The sequence below is a fragment of the Cervus elaphus genome, chromosome 18 (genome assembly GCF_910594005.1).
Source record: "Cervus elaphus chromosome 18, mCerEla1.1, whole genome shotgun sequence".
NCBI lineage: Eukaryota > Metazoa > Chordata > Mammalia > Artiodactyla > Cervidae > Cervus > Cervus elaphus.
Window position 1 is genome coordinate 73,860,773 of NC_057832.1, and position 22,663 is coordinate 73,883,435.

Consider the following 22,663-nt stretch of genomic DNA (forward strand, 5'->3'; position numbering starts at 1 on the left):
TGAATCATCTAGTTACAAAGACTGTCTGTTTCTCATTTTAAAGCACAGCCAGTTCAGTGATTCAAGGGGACTAATGGTGCATGAGTAGCCTGTCTCCACCCCCGGCTACTACTTCTCTCTTCTGCTGGGCTTGCTTCTAGAACCCCTCATGGCTAATCAGTCCTAGGAAGTAGGACGAGAACTAAGAAACTCAGTTCTATCAGCCTCTTTATTTGATTCCCAGGGTTCCATTCCAATGAACCAACCAATTCTGTCATACTTTGGATTCAATCATTAGAGTTAATATTGGTTAGGCTACTGTGCTAGGTACGGTATAAGCAGCTTTCTGTACATGAATTCCTTTGGTTTTCATAATAATCCTATGTGGTAGGTATTATTATTATCTCTCCTTTACAAAGAGATGTTGAGTAAATTTGCCCAGTGTTACCCAGGAAGCATTAGAGGAGGATTCAAAACCAGGCCACCGGGTTGTAGACTTTATACAGCTAACCACCAGGCTACCCAGGAGATTCCCTTCCAGCTGTCCACGCTATTTCTATAGCTGGAGGCTTCAGTGTTTTCAACTAGGTAATAAACATTAAAAAATTAAATATGCAGTGTTAGCATCAACATTTATGAGTATGTACAATTTGGAAGCATGCAGAGGAGAATGAAAAAAGCAAAAGAGCAAGAAAGGACACCATACAGAAATGTAATCATCTAGCATTCTCACCGCTGCCTCCACTGTCATCTATGGAAGATAAGTCTAACTTCTGGGTTACCAGAGGTGGGGGCGGGGTGGGGAGGGAGAATTGGATGAAGACAGTCAAAAAGTACAAACTTTCAGTTATAAGTTATTAATAAATAAATACTAGGGATGTAATGTACATCATGGTAAATATAATTAAACATTGCTGCATGCTATATAAGAAAGTTGTTAAAACCGTAAATCCTAAGAGTTCTCATTACAAGAGAGAAAGGTTTTATTTTCGATTTCATTTTGTATCTGTATAAGATGATGGATATTCAGGAAACTTACTGTGATAATTATTTTTCATGATGTATATAAGTCAAATCACTATGCTGTACACTATAAACTTATACAATGCTTTATGTCAATTACATCCCAATAAAACTGGGGAGGAAAAAGAATAGATTGAAGAGCCAGACTGGAAAAAATAAATAAATTTAATCACTGGGTCCAAAATTTTAAGAGTCAAGAAGACATATCAGAAACAGGAGTATAAACAGATTGGGAAGAATCCTGAGTCCTTGCTTTTAACTGCACCTGCACATTCTTATAAGGAAAAAGACAGGTCAAGAAGCCCTGTCAAGTATATTGAATTACTCCTGATATAATCATTCACTTTTAGTAAAATTTTTCCGCTTGCCTGGAAAAAACCTTTATGATTGCTCTGGACAACAATGATAGCATTCCCAGGGTCTTGCTCCTTCGGAAGTGTCTCTGAGCACACAAGAACTACTGGAGCCCACCCATCCTAACAGAGTTGTACCTAATGGGCAGAGGCGCCAATCCTTGAGAATTAAAGCTCTTTGGACCCATGAGAGGATCGGTTATCTGCAAAACTAACTCCAGGTCTTTTTAAAGGTAGTATAAACTAGCTGAGGCTGAAATCAGTTGGCATTTAGCATCTGCTATCTCTAAAGGTAGCACTCAAGCACTCAGATTATAGTGTTTTTATAAAAGGAGACAGTATCTAGGCCTTGGAGTGCATGGTCAACCGGCTAGGCATCTGGGGCTTCCCGGAAGAGCCCTGTGGCTTCTGAGGTCCCTGTAAGCTCCTTCCAGAGGACTTTTTGAAGCAGCATTTCTCATAGCTTGCTGTGTATATGACTCACCTAGGGATCTCTGAAAGGGAGACTATGATTCAGTGGGTCTCAGGTGGGACCCAAGATTCTGCTTTGCTAACAAGCTCCCAGGTGATGGGGATACTGCTGATCCAGAAACCACAGTCTGAGAACTGAGACTCTAAAGCATTTGGGAAATTTGTCACTGTTTATCTTAAGCCGGGAGAAGAGAACGGCAGAGCATGAGACGGTTGGATGGCATCACTGATTCAGTGGACATGAACTTGGGCAAACTCCAGGAGGTAGTGAAGTGAAGGACAGGGAGGCCAGGCGTGCTGCAGTCCATGGGGTCAAAAAGACACTACTTAGCCACTGAACAAAAACAACGATCTTAAGCCATGATGCTGGTGCTACCAATAAACCTCTGACGGGATCCTGGTCAATCTGTCTTTTCCATAATAGGAAAAGTAAATAGTTAAGCGGCAAGAGTGATGTAAGACCCAAATGGGCAAGAGCAATAGGTACTCCCTTACTTTAGGGGCTATCATACCCTAAATGACAAGGGTTTGAACGTTCAAAACATGAGCAAACAACAAATGCCATGATAAACTTAAATCGTCAGTATTCAATGTGGTTTTCTTCTGGATGTGGTTGGCTGTTTTATGTTTGTTTTTCTTATCATATTTTTTGAAGTATAGTTAATTTATAACATTGTTAATTCAATGTGTCTTTATTAAAACCCACATTTGTGCATAAGCTTTCCTATCAGACTTTATGACCCACTGGGGTAGCTTCCTACAGGTGGATTCTTTCTCTTCTTCCAGACTCTTGAGCAGACTAGAGGAGTAGAAGCAAGAAATGAACTTTTTCTGGGTCACAAAGGGTTTTCCTGTGGGGTTTAATCCCTAGCTCCCCAGCCATTAGTGGCAAAAAAATTACCAGTCTTGCTCATGTCAGTAAGACAGAATTAAGGAAAATTTTCTTGTGGAAATGTCTCTGCTTCTCAAAAGAGAAAAAAACGTGGAGTCACATAGCAACCCCAGGGAGAGGATGAAGGTCAATCTGAGCGAGAAAACCTGGAAAAGCGTGGGCCCTCACTCAGTGAAGGGCCATGAAAGCAACATCAACCAAAACAGCACAGAGAATTGTCATAGCAACAGGTGCCTCGTGACCCTAACGTCCACAGTGCTGGTAAGAGAAGGAAGAATAACACTCCAGGAGAATAGAGTAAAGCTTTGAGAGAGCTGAAAGGCAAAGATGAGGTTTGGTTTTACAGCTAACTTGGAAATGGTAAGCTCTCTCTTCTCTTGTGAACTGTTCTCTAACCAGGGGGGAGACTGTCAATCACTACTAAGTATAAGATACAAAAACATGGAGGGGATAAAAAGGAACGGTATGGTCAACATTACTTAGACCTATAACCACTCTTTCATTGACTAGCTCACTCATGTGATAACCAGCAACCATCAATTCAGGGCCACTTAAACAAGAAAAATGCAGGACTCCAACAATTCTCCAACTCACATTTATCGAAGCTACTGACAGGAGTCTCTGAAGCCATTACTGGTCTCAGGACACAGAGAAACCCATCTGCTCACAAACTGCAGTGACAGCCTACTTGGTGTTGTCACTGAACACATGTATCATTTGGATACGACAATCCGGCAGCAAGGAGAAAAACTAGGTAGAAGCTAGGAGGCCCCTGGAGTGCAGCAGAGTATGGGTAAGTCCAGGAGGGAGGCCGCCCTGCTCCATCCATGGAGTCACATATCCACCTAATAAGCATTTCCTAACAGCAGTTATGAGCTGGAAACGGAGCTGTAGTTATTGTTTAGTCACTAACTCATGTCCTATTCTTTGCAACCCCATAGACTGTAGCCCACCAGGCTCCTCTGTCCATGTGATTTCCCAGGCAAGAATACTGGAGTGGGTTGCCATATCCTTCTTCAGGGGATCTTCCTGACCCAGAGACTGAACCGGAGTCTCTTGCATTGACAGGCGGATTCTTTACTGCTGAGCCATCAGGGAAGCCCCTGGAAATGAAGACTAACCTTGCTAGGGTGGCTGGGCTTTGACAGTCCTGTGTGTCTTCTGATTCTGAAGCTCTCCATGCATCCATAAGACAGTGAAATATGTATGACCCCCATTTTAAAGATGGGAACACTAAGGCTGAACAACCTGCTAGAGGCCACACAGGATAGGAGCTGGCCAGGCCGGGACTGAGCCACCATGCCCCACGTACAGACATCTCTAAGGTTCTCTCAGTAAAGGAGCCAAGGCAGGCCTTCCTGGTCTTTATTCTTGGCCAGCCCTCCTCCCCTGCTGACCTGATCCAGATCTTGCCCTTTCTTCAAGTCTCACCTCCCCGGGAAGCCCCTGCCCATACTTCATTCCTCGATGAGCCCACTCACTTCTGAGGTTCCCAGTCCTCTGGACACATCATGGACAAGAAAACATTAAAAAAAAAATCACAACATAGTTCCTGATCATATATGGTTTCTGTAACATCATGGAAAATTTAGAAAATCCAGAAAAGAAAATAAGTATCATTCATAGCCTTGTCACCAGAGGCTCCTTGGTCCTGTGTCCCTCTGGGGGAGAGGAGCATCTGATCATCCCTCTTGTAGCACTAGCACTCCACCCCAGTGAGCTGCATGGATGAAGTACCGAATGGACGATTATCATTTTGCCAAAATCACTGTTGATAACCTTTTGGCTATAATACCTCAACACTACTCCTTGAAAATCCTTTACCTTAGCCAGATGATTCTGTTAAGTATGTGCCGAAATGACTTAGCAAATGGTTTTCTCTCTCCACCAAAAACCTAAAAGTCCTACGAAAGCTCACCTCTCATCAGTATTTTGCCAAGCGTCCCCATCCCATCCATGTCAATACCAGCCTTTAATCAATGCTTCTCATGTGTGCTGTGCTGCACTAGGTCCCCAACAAAAATTGTGTCGTTCAGTCTTCACAGCAACCCTAAGGTAACTATCGTCATTTGTTTCCTAGTTTCAACAGACGAGGAAACTGAGAAACAGCGTCAAGTAATTTAGCTGAGGTCACACAGCCAGCAAGTGGCAGACCTGGGATTTGAATCCAGGCAGCCTGCCCCCCAGAGCACGGGTTCTTCATCACTGTAGTAACCTGATTCTGCATAACTAGGTCAAGGGACCACAACCATCATGCTGCGGTCGGTGTCTGTTCACTGACATCCTCTTAGAAAACACTTCCCCAGAGAACCAGCAGAGTGGAGCAAGGAGACAGGGAATGGAACTCCCTCCCTCCATCTGCACGGCGTCAGGCAGAGTGTCTGGACCAAAATCAGTGCTTAGTCAGGTAACCTGGGCTTTCTTTGTACTTTTCTGTGGTTGTCTCTCCTCCCAGAAAGTCAGCTCCTAGAGCACCAGGACTAGGCACCACTCCTGTCTCCTACAGGAGCTTCCCAGGTGGCGCAGTGGTAAAGAAACCACCTGCCAATGCAGGAGACACAAGAGACAAAGAGATGTGAGTTCGATTCTTGGGCCAGGAAGATCCCCTGGAGAAGGAAATGGCAACCCACTCCAGGATTCTTGCCTAGAAAATCCCATGGACAGAGGAGCCTGGTGGGCCACAGACCATGGAGTCGAAAAGAGTCAGACACGACTGAGCATGCACACCTGTCTCTTACTCGCCAGAGCGTTGCTTTGGCAAACAGCAGATGATACCGCATTTTTGTTAATTATGTTATGAAGAGACAGAGGAAAAAGAAGAAGGTAAGATGGTGAATAAGAAAAAGAATAATTACTTTTTCTTGTCAAATCCAACAACAGATTTCTCTGGTAGGGCATGGACTTTGTGAGATTGGTTGTTTTGGCAAGGGAGGGGCGGGGAGGCAAACAGAAAGCTGGGAGAAGTCTACAAAATGGGAAGGTCTAAAGGTAAACAGTGCTACCGTAGCATGCTGAGTCTCTTGGGCAGGATGCTGGGGAGGGCCAGGAGATGACGCCATGTTTTTGGTCCAGGCAGGCAGGCATGTGTGGGCTTCAGCAAAGTGAACTGACTCTGCTTGACTGCTGCCCCCAAAGGCAGCAGAAAGCTGTCAATAGAAAGGTCCTTATCTTTCTGGAAACACTGCACAAGATAGGGGCTGGCAATGGGCCTGCCAAGGGAAAACAAGGATTCAAAGCCATGAATGAGGCTGTTCTAAGAGGAAGGTAAAATATTCCTCCTGTGGTTTCCCCAACTATTTTTTAAAAAAAAAAGCAGCTGCACAATTGGATCAGATTATCAAAAATTTTCAGGGAAATGACAGACTCAAGTTCACCTGTTTGATAACCGTGCAGCATTTCGGTATGTGTTACTTCAACAAACACTATGAGCTATGACAGCAACAAGACCCTTTCCTGAGTCATAACCTAAGCCTCCTTTATATAAAACGTCTTTTATATAAAATAGATAAATAGCAGTGGGGAGAAAGGCACTCTTCTGTGGAGAGGGAGAGGGTAAAAGCTTCCCTCCTGACCTCCAGGAGTCCGTCACTCAGGTCTGTAACACTCCCTTCTCATCCGATCTAGGGCACATCCTAACTGAGAGAAACCCAAGCCGGTGTGTACTTCACCCTCACCAGCCCTGAGAAGGCACTTCCCTGAAGACAAAAAACTCAGCTAGAGCGCCCAGCACACGAAAGCTTTCCTAGCAAAGGGGGCCTCGCACCAGGCAAAGGCCCCACCTTGGGAGCACCATCCTGCCCACTTTGGCAGAAGTCTCCACTTGAGAAATGAATTCAGGAAGCCTTAATAAAATCTGTGTGCCTCTGTTACACACAGCAGCTTGATCTGAAAGAAAGTATTCAATCAAGTCAATCACTTTTAGCTAAATATCTGGATTTTTTAGACTGCATTTTTTCCCCCTTCTATACAGCTGCCTGGTTGCTTAAGCACAGACACAGGCTTAGTAAAACAAGATGGCAGAAGGGGCTCTGGTGGGAGCTCACCTTCCCCAGTGAAGCACATTCTGCAGGTAACCTGTTGCTGGCCACCTCAGGTGAGAGAACCAGGTGGCCAGCTCATGAGTGGACCCTCTGTGGAAACCAGCTGCAAAGTGAGTACCATGTGCTAATCAGATATTTCGGGCGGGGGGCGGGGGGTGGTTGGGGCAGGGGAAGGGAAGATTTAAGGGAATCCATTTTTTTTTCTTTAACTTTTGCCTGCTTTGATGTCTACTTGGATGTCTAACAGGCATTTCAAACACTGACAAGTCTACAACTGAAGTCTTGGTGGTCTCACTCCCCAAGTTTCTTCCTGCAGCTTTCCCCATTTCAGTAAACAAACGCCATTCCCTTCAGTGAGTAGATGAGGAACTCTGGAGTCATCCTCGTCTTCTTTTTGGATGACAGCCACAGCCTCCTCACGGGGCTCTCTGCACCCCTTCTCCCCCTCACAGCCTGCTCTCTACTAGGTGGATCTCTCTGGTGCTCAAGCCCTTCAGAGGCTCCCCAGGTCAAGTCCTTCTGTGACCTGCAAGCCCCGGAAACTCCTCAGATTCATCTCTCACCTCTCCTGCCTTCCCCCTTCACTCGGGCCACACCAGCCTCCCCTTGTTCCCTGACCCTGGCTTTCTCTCCCTCTGTGGTTGTATCTGCTGTTCTCTCTACCTGGAAAGCTCTTCCTGCGGATCACCTCATGGCCCACATCTCACTTCAGTTTCACTCAGGTAACCTTCTCAGTGAAGCATAGCCTGCTCCCCTAATCAAAACTGTCAGTGCCTCATACACTTCTCACCCCCTTTTCCTGACTCATGTTGTTTTCTCCTTGGCACTTGTCACTAACACGTTATGTGTTGTCCTCATTTATCTTGTCTCCCTGACACTAGAATACAAGCCCCATGAGATCTAAGATTTTCATCTGTCTGGTTCAAGTGCTAGGGACAGAGCAGTCAAGAGTGTCAAGTGCTTACTGGGTGTTCAGTAAATACAAGTTGAATGGATGAAAGTGGGCAGACCAGTATCTGTAAGTCCAAAATCTATTTTGGATGAGTCAGGCTTAGAAAATGAACAAACAACAACAAAAAGAATTGGTTGAACAAATGATCCTAATCAGATACAGTGAAAAGGCCATTGAAAATTCCTCTTCTTATAGTGGTGGATTAAGTGATCCTGGTCAGGACCAACTCTTCCATAGAGAACTAAAAAAGCTGGATTCAATGTGAAAGATGCCTTCTTAATTATATTGAGAATTAGTATCCACAGACGTAGCCTATCATAAAAAGTTGTTTTTGTCCTGAGGACATCTGCTGTTCTCAAAGAAACTACTGCCTGCTTGGCCTACGCTAAGAGCTAGGGAGACCAAAGTCAACAAAGGAGTTTCTGTGACAAACCATCCTTGCTTTAGGCTAGGATCCCAAAAGTCTATACTATGGTCCGAATATTTATGTTCACCCCTCCAAAGTCAAATGCTGAAATCCTAGCCCTCCAGGTGATGATATTAGAAGGTGGGCCCTTAGGGAGGTGATTAGGTCGTGAAGGTAGAGTCCTCATAAATGACTGAGGGCCCTTATAAAAGAGGCTCTTGGGTCCTCTCTCTCTCCTTCCACCATATGCGGTTCAATGACAAGATGGCCACCTGTCTAGGAAGTGAGCCCTCACAAGATACCAAGTCTGCTGGCATGCTGGTCTTGGATTTCTAACCTCTAGAACAATGAAAAATAAATTCTTGTTTATAAGCCACTTAGTGTTTTGTTGTAACAGCCTGAACAGACTGAGTCTGCTCTCAGAACAAGAAGAAACCAGGCCTGCAACCTGGCTTTGCATCACCTGGAGAGTTCTAAGAACTACAAGTCTTAAATTGTTTGAAGGTGGTCTCCAACTGAATCCTCTCTGGAGGAAAGTACCATTATCTTAGGCCTCAATTTATCCTGATATATAAAATTTCAAATACAAATATTCAAATTTTCAAGCACACAGAGATAATCCAACACACAAAGAAACAAGATACCAGGAGGGGGACCCAGTGAAAACAAAAGATGACAAAACAGACTTCAAAATTTTGAAACACTGGAATATCCCAAAGTCTCTTATGCAGCTAAGCATACCATGTTCAGAGAAACAAAAAACAAGTTTGAAGATTCCAAGAAAGGAATGGATACTAGGGGTTTCCCTGGTGGGTCATGGGTCAGTGGTAAAGAATCCCCCTGCCAATGTAGGAGACACGAGTTCAATCCCTGATCAGGGAAGATCCTCAGGCCTAATCACAGGCCTCAGAGCAACTAAGTCTGTGTAGGATTGAGCCTGTGCTCTAAAGCTTGGGAACCACAAGTACTGAACCCATGTGCTGCAAGTACCAAAGCCCACACACGCTAGAGCCTGTGCTCCGCAACGAGAGAGACCACCACAATGGGAAGCCCGAGCTAGACTAGTTCCTCCCACAACTAGAGGAATAGCCCCTGCTTACTGCAACTAGAGAAAAGCCAGAGCAGCAACAAAGACCCAGCACAGCCAAAAATAAAATTTAAAAAAAAAGAAGTAGAGACTATATTAAAAGATTTGGGAAAAAAATGGAAATTCTAGAGCAAATAACCTTGAATGTGTAGAGTGCTTACAGTAGGCAGGGAACTGAACTTGGGGGAAATGTCACATAATCTGACTTTGCCTTCCAATAAAGAGACAGAAGTAGTTTATAAACTAGGGGTGAGTATTCATTTCACATGTTTTTCAGCTAGAATGAAACAAGCCGTCAGCTAATCACAGACATCCAGATTCCTAAATCCTAAGGAGGCTGGGGGGCGGGGGTGGGGGGTGGGGAAGCAAGCTCTCTACAAGAGACTTTATCAAAAGAGAAAAGAACAACTATCTAGTTTCTTCGTCTCCATATCCATCCACATGAGGGTACATCCTTTATACTGCCTTCCGGCAATTTCCTATTACAAGAGAACCTCCATAGTACTTGCAAGCATTTTGGTTTTAAGTCTACTGGATGAGAACCGGAATACTCGGTTGTCTCATAAAAGACTGTGTGCTTCCCACCCAATCAGAGACTCTTAACTCAAGGGATGCTAGAAATAACCATCATCCTTGCAACAAACAGCTGTGTCACATCCCGTTCCCCCTCCCTCTCCGCCTTCAGCCTCCCTCCACGAACTGCTATCTTTAAGCCACAGGGCAGACAAGAGAAAAACAATTAGTCATTCCAGGTTTTGCCCACTTTCCCCACAATCCGTGTTATTCAGAGCACAGTCACTGGAGACAATAAGACAGCTTTGGAAGCCAAGCAGGCACCTACAGGTCTGAAAGACTTGAAGACTTTTTCCAAGACTTCATGGAGCGTCTTCTTGCCGCAGGAGGAGATGTAATCCTGTGCTAGCTGCAAGAAAGGCAGGCAGTCTTCACTCTCACTCCACACGTGCTGCGTGCCCACCGGTAAGGGAAAGGAAAAAACAAAGACACACAGTTATTATACTCAGTCTGAAATACACAAAACCAAGAAGATTTTTTTTTCAGTTATGTGAATTTGAAGAAGGCCTCCATTCCAGAGTAAAAATCCATACAGTTATTCTTGATTTGTTTGTATCAAAGGCAGAAGATGAATACCCTGCAGAAACCCCCCATGCTCCTGGTCCATATCTCACCTGCTCAATTTTCCATCAGATCTGCCCATACATAGTAAAAGGGCAGGGGGATCAATATTTCCCCACCCGTGATTTCCAATGTCCCTCTCCTGATGCTGGCAAAGGGTGGCTTTAAAGTGGGAGGGAGGAGAAACCAAGAGCTTGCATAATCCTTACCATTGCCTTCAGCAATGGCTGAAGGATTAAGTAGGCAGAGTTTGTAACTGCTTACTCGGAAACATTCTTCACCCAGATTAGCCTGAGAGTGGGGGCGATGGTCAATTTACTTCAAAATGAAAATTTAGGAGGACATATGGAAAAGTCATCCCTAGTCACCAGGAAACAAAGGCTCTCTGAAATCTCACCTTCCTTTAAAATGCTTTAAGAGGACATCGCAGGGCTTCCCTGGAGGCGCAATGGTAAAGAATCCACCTGCCAATGCAGGAGATGTGGGTTCAATTCCTGGGTCAGGAAGATCCCACATGCTGTGGAGCAGTGCCACAACTAATAAACCTATCTTCCAGAGCCCAGAAGCTGCAACTCTAGAGCCCATGTGCAGCAACTATCAAAGCCCCTGCACCTAGAGTCTGTGCTCTGCAATAAGGGAAGCCTGTGCAACTAGAGAGCAGCCCCACTTGCCTCAACTAGAGAAAAGCCCATGTAGCAATAAAGACCCAGCAGAGCCAAAAAAATGAAAATAAATAAAGTAAAAATTATATATATATACATATATATATATATATATATATATATATAAAAGAGGGCAATGTACCCAAGCAACACTTTGTGATGTTAACATGCACCAGGGGGAAACTGATTTAGGCTTTATTTTTTCTTAGGCTAGACAAGTTGTTTTTTTTTTTTTTCTTTCCCACATGAGGATATCCATTTTAGCACATCTTTAAGACTTGGCTAGTTTCTCCCATAAATGTTCAAGGATCTGGAATAAGCCCAAGAAACTGGTTTGAGAGATGAAGATGCAGAAGCCCCCTGCTCTGCATATCTGAGCAGCAGGATGGGGGTAGGGGTTACTGAAGACCAGGATAACATCAGGGTGTCAGTCAGGTACCGAGCATCACTGTTTACAGGGGCTGGATCAATGACAGCTCAACACTGGTGAAAAAAGTGGAGAGGAGAGGAAGATGTCTGGCAGATGAGAGCAAGGGACAAGATCAATTGGGAGAAATGGTCGATGTCACGCACATACTTACCCCTGCTATTAATACAAATGATTAGAGCATCACCCCAGAAAGTCACATGCCCAACATGCAATAAACAAATTTCCCCGTCTTCCTTTTTACTGCAGGATCTTCAGGAACTGGAAAGAACTGAAAACGCTGCTCAGACTCAAGAGAGAATAACATGGTGCTAATATGCCATCTTTACAGCCCAATTATCTGTGTTTCACAGATGTGAAAGTCCAATTCTGATACAAGCTGCTCTACTTCCAGCAGACTTCTAGAGTAGCTTCCTCCTTGACCTAATAAAGATACATTCTAGAGTCTCTAACTTTAGAGAACAGCTCAAATATGATTCCCTATTAAGTGGAGGCCCTTAAAGTTGTCCAGTCACTGAAATGACAGTCATGTAATAGTCTTTTGCATTGTACAAAAAGCATAATAGTAGGAAGTGCCTTTAAATCCATTATTGCACTTGATTCTTAGTAGGGATTCAGCAAGAACAATAAAGTCCGCTTTAATACAAGTTTGGCTCAACACCTATTTCAAAATCAAATTTTAAGAAGTTCTGGCATATTTCAAGTTCTTATCCAAGTCAGAGATGGGATTAACACCTAGCACCACACAATGGAAAATCTTAAGCCTGCCTTCTTCCCTAGACTTGTTATGAAGATTACAGAGAAAGTAAAAAGTCAATTAAGTACCTAGTACAGTGCCTGGCTGGCAGATAGTACAGTTGGTAGTCAGTAAATGGTGACTCTAAGTCCCCTATTTACCCTTTTGCATTTGCAGGAGCATGGTGTGGGGGATTTCCACCTGCAGTGACGCGAAATCAAACAGCCTATGTGACTTCACTGAGACCACTATCCAAGGCAACTAGGGTTAGAATTAATTCAGAAGCAGGTGTCTCTATGAAAACCTTGTATTTTTTACAAATATAGCTTATTTTTTAACTATCCTTTTTTTAAAAAAAATATTTTAAGTTATAAATTAAGGAAATAAATTAATAAAAGTATATCACTCTAAGTGTTAGTCGCTCAGTCGTATCCAACTCTTTGCAATTCCATCGATTGTAGCCCATCAGGCACCTCTGTCCATGGGATTCTCCAGCCAAGAATAGTGGAGTGGGTTGCCATTTCCTTCTCCAGTATCACTCAAACTGTAACAGAAATCACAGTGTATCCACCACTGCCTGGCAATCAGTTTCTTTAGTTTAACTGTTTCTAGGGCATCTACAGCCTCATGCAGGGGAGGTTCTTCATGCCACCATTTTCATTACTCCACTTTTGGAGTTGTTGATCTATGAATACATTGGAGAAGAAAGACTTGCAAGCATGTCTCCTAACTCACTTCAGTCATGTCTGACTCTTATGTGACACCATGGACTGTAACCCACTAGGCTCCTCTGTCCGTGGGATTCTTTAGGCAAGAATACTGGAGTGGGTTGCCATGCCCTCCCTCCAGGGGATCTTTCTGACCCGGGGATGGAACCTGCGTCTCCTGCAGCTCCTGCACTGCAGGCAGATTCTTCACTGCTGAGCAACCAGGGAAGCCCTAGAGAAGAAAGACTTAACACCCACAAAAGGACTTTCTGTCCATTCTCCCTAAATTTCCTTGCCGTGGCTTTCTAACTTATCCCAAATTTCCAGCAGTGTTGGTTTTCTTGTTTTAGAAAAGTTTTAACTGAATCCCGGCCCATATGATAACCTGACGGAGCAGGGGGTTTGGAATGAGACAAAACCAGGTGTACACAGCCGCTTATAAGACATCACTTACTAAATGCTAATTATTTCATATCCATTGTATCTCATAACAAAAGCTATTCAGTTTTATTTACTGAAACTGCCCCCTTCTAAGACTAATCATGGCAGTCAGTGAAAATCTACAGAATACAAGGTAAGATGAACCAAAAAATAAGTCTGTAGTTGGGAAAAAACAGACAAAGGGAAAACAACAGGAGAATCATATAAAAACCAGTGAGATCAGGACAACAGTGCAAGGTAAACAAGCCTGGCACATGCCACGGAGGGAACACAGATTGGCTGCCACTGCTTTGCAGAGGCCTATGCAAAGAAAGACAAGCAACCAGTGACCCGAGACAGTGCCCACATACAAAACAGACCAACTCTTCAGAACTAACAGGAATGGGACTAGGGGCAGGAGCACTGTAGTTGTTCAGTCGCTAAGTCGTGTCCGACTCTGCAACCTCATGGACTCCTCTGTCAGGCTCCTCCGTCCCTGGGATTCCCTAGGCTAGAACACCTGAGTGGGTTGCCATTTCCTTCTCCAGGGGCAGGAGGGTTACTCTTAGAAAATTAGAGAGGCCTATTCCAAAACCAGGGGAGGGCAGAGAGACTATGTGGTGGCTGGGCTAAAGCACCTGAAAGCAATATCTGGGGTCTAGCCTTGTACAAAGACAGACGGGAGCTTGACCCAGAGTCCAGCACCGCGGGGCATGGCCACAGGCCTTCCACTTGGAAAATATCTTAAGCATGAGAAACCAAACACCCGCTCTGGCCATAGAAAAACTATAGCAAGGGATTAGAGAACCTGTGGCTCTGAACAATGTTAACTCCTTGGCAAACACACATCTGGGAACAGAATGTACTGAACTTCCAATCTGGTAGTTAGAGCCAAGGCAGATCACAGACATGGACTGTTACAATATTAGAAATGCCAAGAAAAGGCTTCACAAAGGAGGGGAAAGGGTGATTCTTAAGCATTAGAGTCCATCTCAGTCACCTGTGCTGTGCTCTGCTTAGTCACTTCTGACTCTTTACGGCCCCATGGACTGTAGCCCACCAGGTTCCTCTATCCATAGGATTCTTCAGGTAAGAATATAGGAGTGGGTTGTCATGCCCTCCTCTAGGGGATCTTACCGACCCAGGGATCTAACCCAGGTCTCCCGCTTTGCAGGCAGATTATTTACCGTCTGAGCCACCAGGGAAGCCCTCTCAGTCACCTGGAGGCTTATCAAAACACCATAACTGGGTTCCACATGGGAGTTTCTGACACTGCATTTCCAACAAGTTCCAGGTGATGCTTATGTTGCTGGTTCTGGGACCACCATTTGAGGACAGAGCAGAACTGTGACTAACCACATATTTGAGGATGGGCATTACGTTACTTTGCTGACAAAGGTCCGTCTAGTCAAAGCTATGGTTTTTCCAGTAGTCATGAATGGATGTGAGAGTTGGACCATAAAGAGGGCCGAACACTGAAGAACTGATGCTTTCGAACTGTGGTGTTGGAAAAGACGACTGAGAGTGCCTTGGACTGTAAGGAGATCAAACTGGTCAATCCTAAAGGAAATCAATCCTAAATATTCATTAGAAGGACTGATGCTGAAACTGAAGCTCCAATACTTTGGCCACCTGATGCAAAGAGCTGACTCATTAAAAAAGACCCTGATGCTGGGAAAGGCAGGAGGAGAACGGGACAACAGAGGCTGAGATGGTTGCCTGGCATCACTGACTCGATAGACATGAGTCTGAGCAAACTCTGGGAGATGGTGAAGGACAGGGAAGCCTAGCGTGCTGCAGTCCATGGGTCGCGAAGAGTCAAACATGACTGAGCAACTGAACAACATTACATTAAAAGGGCTTCCCGGGTGGCGCAGCAGTAAAGAATCTACCTGCAATGGAGGAGACACAAGAGATACAGGTTCAACCCCTGGGTCAGGAAGATCCTCTGGAGGAAGGCATGACAAGCCACCCCAGTATTCTTGTCTGCAAAATCTCATGGACAGAGAAGCCTGGAGGGTTACAGTCCATGGGATCACAAAGAGTTGGATACAACTGAAGCAACATAGCATGCACTCATTACATTAAAAAAAACACACAAAAAACTAAATGCCATTATTGACTAAAACCACTTCCGATTCTCAGGACAGCGTGGGTTGCAGTGAAGCAGCCCCAACTTGTGCCTGCCCTGAGCAGCCTACTCTTTATAGATTCCTGCCCATTTGGAGCTGAAAATCCCCAGTGAGAACTCTGATTTCAGCACATGTCATCTGTGGCCCTTCTTTCTGTCAGTAAGCTGGGTCAGAGTTTATTATCAAAGCTCGTCTGGTTTAAGACAATAAAACAATGTCAACTGCAAATAGGAAAATGAGCACCTTTCTGTTTTCTGTAGCAGAGATAAGAATATCTAGCTTAACCAAGAATGGAATTAGATTATTAAAGTAATTAAAATGACAAACACCTTTTTGATCACAGTCTGTATGCCCCTACTGTTCTAACACTTGTGGGGATGGAGCTTGACTTCCTGGTGCTTAGGCAGAGTTGGGGATGGCCGTGAGCTAAGAACACACGCGCTGTCCTCCCAGGACTCAGTTATCTGTGTCAAAGGGCCATTGTGAAGCGCCTCAGTCTCACCACGTGGGTTTTCTGCTGCCAGCAGTACTGGGGAGTCCGTTTTAAGTTGGTACGGCTTAACCCCAAACTGACTGCTACCCACATAAGAGGTGGGGTAAGAGTGACGAGCCATCTCATGACAGCCAGCATTATTTCCGAACATGTCTGACCAAACCTCCAATCTGCGCTTGGTGTCAAACATTGATCTGGTTTATCAAGGAGGAATCTGAGACTCAGAGAGTTTAAGCAACTTGTCTGTGGTCACACAAGAAGTAATGGGCAAAGCCAGGATATCAAGAGAGATGTCACGCTTTCAACCTGAGCCTTAGCTCCTTCCTTTGTAAGTCAAAGAAAATAATAATACCCCCAGGGTGGACATGGGTTTCCCAGGTGGCGCAGTGGGAAAGAATACACCGCTAAAACAGGAGCTGCAGGAGACGCAGGTTCCATCCCTGGGTTGGGAAGATCCCCTGGAAGAGGGCATGGGAACCCACTCCAGTATTCTTGCCTGGAGAATTCCATGGATAGAGGGGCCTGGTGGGCTACAGTCCACAGGGTTGCAAAGAGTCAGACATGACTGAGCTACTAAGCACAGCAGGGTGGATATAAAGATTTCAGATTTCAAGAGAGGGACTTCCCTGGCAGTCCTGTGGTTAAGACTTTGCCTTCCAATGCAGGGAGGAGGTGTGGGTCTGATCCCCTGTAGGGGAACTAAGATCCTAAGATTCCACATGCCACACTGGCCAAAACACCAAAACATAAAACAGAAGCAATATTGTAACAAAGTCAATAAAGACTTTAAAAATGGTCTACATAAAAAAAAAAAATCTTAAAAAAAAAAGGTCCCAGAGATAAACTGCCTCTCATTTAGCAGAGGCCGATGAGTGCTTATGTCTTCTCCCCCTTACTTGAGTTTATATGAGCAGAAATTTACTCTCCTTGGGATTACCACTCCATGAATGATAAAGGACGTATCTTTTTCCCTGATGTAATCTCTCTAGATGAATAATACATGGCCACCATAGGAAGCTTTACAGTCTACCACTACTGCTCATTTAACCTGCAAATAAAGTGATATAGGTATGATTATACCCATTAGACAGAAGAGGAAACTGAGAATAGGGTTTAAATTGAACAAGACAGGGCCTTCTCTCCACTATACCACCATGGAAACATGATGATGCGACCTCATTCAAACAAGTTGTATCCTCTTTCTCCAAAATAAAAAGGTTGTTATTTAGTCACACACTTAATAATAGAGACAGGCCTAGAATGAAAATGGGGATTATATATATATATATACATATAAAGTCACAGTTATAGGGGCACACACAAAATTAAATCACATAGTTCTTCTATAAATAAAACAGTTTTCTTTAATATTATGACAACGGCTATCTTTGTTTTGCATTGAGGAGGGATTAAACTATACATGCAGAACCAAACATGTTGTGAATGGTTGGCAGGACAATAAGGGAGCGCCCCCATCCCCACCCCCACCGTCAGCAGCAGGGAGAGGCTGGGCAGTGGGCTTTGTTTCCAGAGAGCTCTTTTCTCCAGGACGAGGCGAGGAGGGAAAGCAGCTGGTGCTGCCATGCCCAAGAGCACGTGCCCCTCTGTCCGTCTGGCATGTTAGTGGCTGCCAACGCCCCATTCCTCAAGCCTGACCGAGCCCTGGGGACCTTTCGAGCGGGCAGAGGATGGGGCGTGCCGCCTGTCTAAGCTCTCAGCACCCTCCCTGTGACACCCGAAGAGCCAGGCAGGGCAGCCGTGTCCCTGAACCCCCAGCACACAGAGCACTGGCAGCATTTCAGCCCAGGACCTGAACTCCTCAGCCATCCGTAGAGACAGACTTGAATGAGCAGCAGTTTGCAAAGGGACCACATGGCCTGTAAAGCAAGCAGGGGAAGGAGTTCACAAGGGGCCCAGGAGCTGCCAAAGAGAGGACAGACAAAAAGAAGTCCTTGTTCCTAGGCCCCAGCCTGATCCTGTCCAGGAGACCTTCTGCATGGTGGAAGGGACAGCCCTCTGGGCTTTGGCTCAAGTCCTGACTCTGTCACTTCTTACTGGCATAGTCCTGGCTGAGTCCTTACAGTTACTAGCCTCGGTTTCCTCGCCTATAAAATAGGGGTATATTAATTCCCACCTTACAGAATTTTTGTGAGGCTCAATAAGAAGTAGCCCTTGAACCCAAGTCTGAATCGGGTCCCCTGTTGTCATCCTTGTGGTGCCAGGTATTCAGTACAGGGCTACCATTTATTAGATGTAGGGAAGTTAGTAAACCTCGCTTGGCTTCAGTTTTCTCATCTGTAAAGTGGAGATAATTATAGAGAGTGGCTTCTGAGATTACGAAAATTAAATGGGTTCATACATACAAAATCTGATACATGGTAATTCACACTTAAGTGGTAGCTGTCTTTGAAGCTGTCACTCTTGAAATTTAACATGTCTTCTATACTAGGCTATTATTCATTCATTCATTCTTAACAAACATGGGTTGAATATCTATCACATGTCTGGCATGTTCCGAGTGCTGCCATACAGGGATGAGTAAGACAAGCGCTAATGAAGCTTACAGGCTAGTGGGCCAGGCAGAAAATAAGCAATGGACTATCAAGTATTAGTGAGTGCTATGGTAAGAATAAAAGAGGGTGAAGTAAGGGAGTATAAAGGTTTCTCCCAGGCTGCAATGGTATAAAGAAAGGAGCTAGGTAAGGATGTGGGGGAAGAGTGCTTTAGGCAGAGGGAACAGCAGGCGTAAAGGCCCTAAGGCAAGAATGAGCTTGGTTTCTCTTAGGACCAGAAAGGCCAGTGTGGCAGGAACACACTCAGCAAGGGGGAAGAATGGGCCAGGATGAGGTCAGAGAGGCGGCGGGAGACAGATCATGTGGGGGCTTGAAGCTGGGAAAGCTTAGGTTTTATTGCAAAAGTGATGGGAAGTCAGTTTAGGAGAGGGAGGGAGTGGTAAGAACACAACCTGCCGTTTTATCAACATTTTAAATAGACCCAGAGCGACTGCTATGTGGAAACTCTGCCTGAGAGTTGTTAACATCATCCCCACTTTAGGTACTGTTCTCAAACAAGTCCGCTAGGGAGGTACTAATATCATCTCTATTTTACAGATGTGGAAGTCATGACAGAGAGGGGTTAAACAACTTCCTCCAAGGCACAAAGTTAGATGTGGGGAGCTAGGATGAAAGCTCGAGTAGCCTGCCCTAGAGCCTGTGCCCCTAGGCATTATACCACAGTTTCTTAGATGAAGAGAATGGCCCCATTCTACGTAGCCCTGGCCAGGTACAGAGTGAGCACTCAATAAATGTTTGTTAAATGAATGAATGATATAAAAACACTTTGTAAACTGAGAAATGCTATGTAAATATTCTTATTGTTAACAAATCCTTCAGATTACAAGGATTCCATTCATCTCAAATTTCTTCTAATACTTAGCAGATTTTCCTGGGAAAAAGAAATGAACAGAGGTAGGACATTTTCTTCATGTCTGAGTTTCTTTAACTAGAGGCAAACAGCATCTTGACAAACCTGGTCTGCAAATCTGAGGCAAGGTTTTGGGCTAAGAAAACTCCAGTGTTTGGCATCTTGTTTATTATGGCCTCTAGAAACTGAAAAGGTCCAGTCTGCCCAATGAGTTACTCCCCGCACCCTCCCCCCTCACCACCACTTTCTTTCTTTCCTATTTATTTCATTTAATTGTCAGTGAATCAATACTTTCAAAAGAAATAATTCTAAGTATTTCACGCATACAGATGGAGATTTAAAATGTAATATGAGTGGCCTTGAAAAAGGCCAGATAGACTTCATGTTTCTGAATGATGGTTTGCTAAACATATTCAAATCAAGAGAACAGCCTTGCTTTTCTTCACCCACTTATTGTCTATGAAATGTCTCCTGCAGTGACAACAGGATGGCTGTGTGGAACCGTGAGTTCTGGAGCCATGAGTGACTCCTGCCCCATCTCACACAGTAAGGAGGGTGAAAGGTCACTGGCAGACCAAGGAAGCCCAAGGGTGGAAGGGACTCCTAGTCAAACCCTAACACTGCAATTATTTGGATCCTGGTGCCCTTTCCACTACATCCCTGGCACTTATTCATGCTTTTACTATGGAGTAAATCCCCTTTTTTAATGATCTTCCACATTGACAAACAACACTTACTTATTTTAACTACAGTTAACAGTGTTCTTACATACATTTATACCTTTCTTGCAGTTTACAAATACCTCCGATGGAGGCATTCTGATTAACCTCATTTTACAGGTAAGAAATTGAGGCTCTTAAAGAGACACGTTCTAAACTCTGGGGAACCCCAGATCTCTGACCCAAATTTGTGGGGCCCGTGCTGTGCAGGTGAGACTGTCAGGCGCATTATCTATCCGATCACCTGGGGCTTGGTGTTATACCCATTTTTCAGATGTGTACACTGAGCATTTTAAAACATTAAAATGCGTTTGACCAGAGTCACTGCTGTCACAAGTCAAATTTGACCGTCACTCAAGGCTATCCCTCTTCTAGAGGGTCAGGAGGCTGGGGCCTGGTGAGTCTCTCACCTTTGTGGAGTGGAGTGGAGTGGTGGGAGGGGCATGCTTCATGTTAAGTCACATAGAGGACTTCATCTCTCTGGGGCCAAGAAAGACAATCACACTAACTCCTTGTCGAACTTTCTGTGGCAGTTGGGGTGCACGACAGCCTGGACTTTGAACCAGCTTCGTCTTACCCCACCTGAAGAGCCAGCGCCAGGCCGCGCCTCTGCACTGCCCCACCTCCGTCCCCAGGGGCGGCAGCAGCGCCAGCTCCAGGCTCAGGCCGGCAACTCAGGCCGGTAACCTAAGCCCATAGCCGCCTCCATCTTACATGTAGGGACCATTATTTTTTCCCCCGTCCTTACAAATACTTCATGGAACGCCATCCTCGCCCAGTCTCCACACCTCCCACCCCAATTCCCCGGCCCTCTACCTCCCCTTCCTCAACTGCCAGCGCTAAGATCCCAAGTGAGGGCAGGATACGAAGTCGAGAATTTGGTCACCGCAGTTTCAGGTCCAAGTCCCTCCGAGCCCGGGGCGGGGCGGGGCGGGGAGGTGGGATAGGGAGGCGGAATTTCACCCCCATCTGGAAAAATCGAAAGGCTCTGGCAGGGCCCAAGCCGCTGCCTCAGCTGGACAGAACCTTTCGGGCTCCACACATCTCGTTGGAAGCTCAGAGAGGAGCAATGGAAGCACGAGAGGAAAGGGGGCTAGGCGTGCCTCTGTGTGTGAGTGAGAGTGTGTGTGTGTGTGTGTGTGTGTGTGTGTGCGCGCGCGCGCGCACGCGCGTGTGCCTTTTTAAGATCCGGGGTGTAATTCCGCAAAGATGGTCCAGGAGATGGGGCATCGCTAGTGTGGACAGAGGCTTTGTGTCTTAATACCACTGAGAATAACCTGGGGAGAGGGGTCGGGATGAGGGTTCTCTCGGGCGGGGAAACTCGAGGAGTTGTGTCTGCGCATTGAGAGGGTAACGGGATTCCTCACCCGGACGGGACGCCTGGGTGGAGGAAGCTCCGGACTCCGGATCCTGCGGGAGTGAAGGGTCCGTGCGCCCCGGCCCGGACTGGCGCTAGGCGGAGACATCCTCGGAGATGCTCTAGCGGAGAACTGCGCTCGAGCCGCGGGGTCGCGTCCCGGAAACTGCCCTCCCTAGCCCAGCTTCCCGGATTCTAAGGATGCCCCTGCCTGCCTCCTACTGGCCTCACCCGGAGTGCTGACCCCAACGCGCCAAGCTCAGGGGCTCGCTTGGCGGAGCGCGGAGCCTTGGGGGTGCCTGCGAGCGGTTACGCCCCCCCACCTCACGCCCCACCGCCTCCCCGGCGAGCGTGAGCCGGGGTGCAGGGTAGCGGCCGCGCGTCCACACTCCCGCGCGCTGCAGCGGTCCCTCCCCCGAGCACTCACAAAATTGTCCCCGCAGCCGTTGTCCGGACACAACACGTAGAAGGAGACGCCGGGATCGGCGTAGAAATCCATCCTGCGCTCGGTCTCCTCGGTGGCGATGAGCTCGAAGGGCGTGTTGGAGCACCATTTCTCCGCAACGTCAGCCAGCTGCTGGAAATCCATCCTGGCCCGCCGCGCCCGCCGCTCCCTCAGCCTCCTCACGCGCCGCCCGCCTCCCGCTCCCTCCGCCGCCCGCCCTCCTCTCCTCTGGCGCCCTCCTCCGGGACGGGCAGCGCGCGGCTCTGTGGCTCTCGGGCAGGCGGCGGGGCCGGGCGGCTCGGGCTCCCTCCGGTCCCGGGGCTCCTCCCGGCGGGGACTGTTTACATGCTGTGTGTAACCGGGTGGGCGGTGGCCAGGGACTGCGCGGCGCCGCGCCCGGCTCCTCCCAGCTCCGCCTCTCCGCCCGCCCCTTTTCGGGCAGCCCCGGAGGCTGGCGCGGCCCGGCCGGGCGAGGTTGACAGTGGGCGTGGCGGGGCGGGACGGAGCACGGCTGAAGGCACCGGGTGCTCCGCGGACTCTCCTGTCTCCACCTGCCCCTTTTTTAGAAAACGAACCCGGAGCATCCCGGGGCCCTCAGGAACCTAGGGCCGCCCCGGCCCGTGACGTCATGGGATCCAGCCAATCACCGGAGTCTGAGGCCAACGCCGAGACCTGTGAGCCGGGTGACGTCACAGCGCGGGCCCGAAAACGGCAGCTCGCAGGTTAAGTGAAGCGGAGTTATCTGGATCGCGTTTATCTGGAGTTTGAAGGCCGGGAAAGCATTTTTCCCAATGAGACTGAAGTG

General features: G+C 46.6%; 1 protein-coding gene across 1 annotated transcript in view; it reads right to left on the minus strand.

Annotated features, from left to right (window-relative positions):
* MTURN (maturin, neural progenitor differentiation regulator homolog) overlaps positions 1–22,399 on the minus strand; it is a 32,439-nt gene extending 10,040 nt beyond the window's left edge. The window contains exons 1-2 of the mRNA XM_043872392.1: positions 21,841–22,399; positions 10,045–10,167 (exon numbers count right to left, since the gene is read on the minus strand). Coding sequence (XP_043728327.1) covers positions 10,045–10,167; positions 21,841–22,002 — 285 coding nt within the window. The 5' untranslated portion in view covers positions 22,003–22,399. The remainder of the gene's footprint in view (positions 1–10,044; positions 10,168–21,840) is intronic.
* Positions 22,400–22,663: the final 264 nt, after the last annotated feature.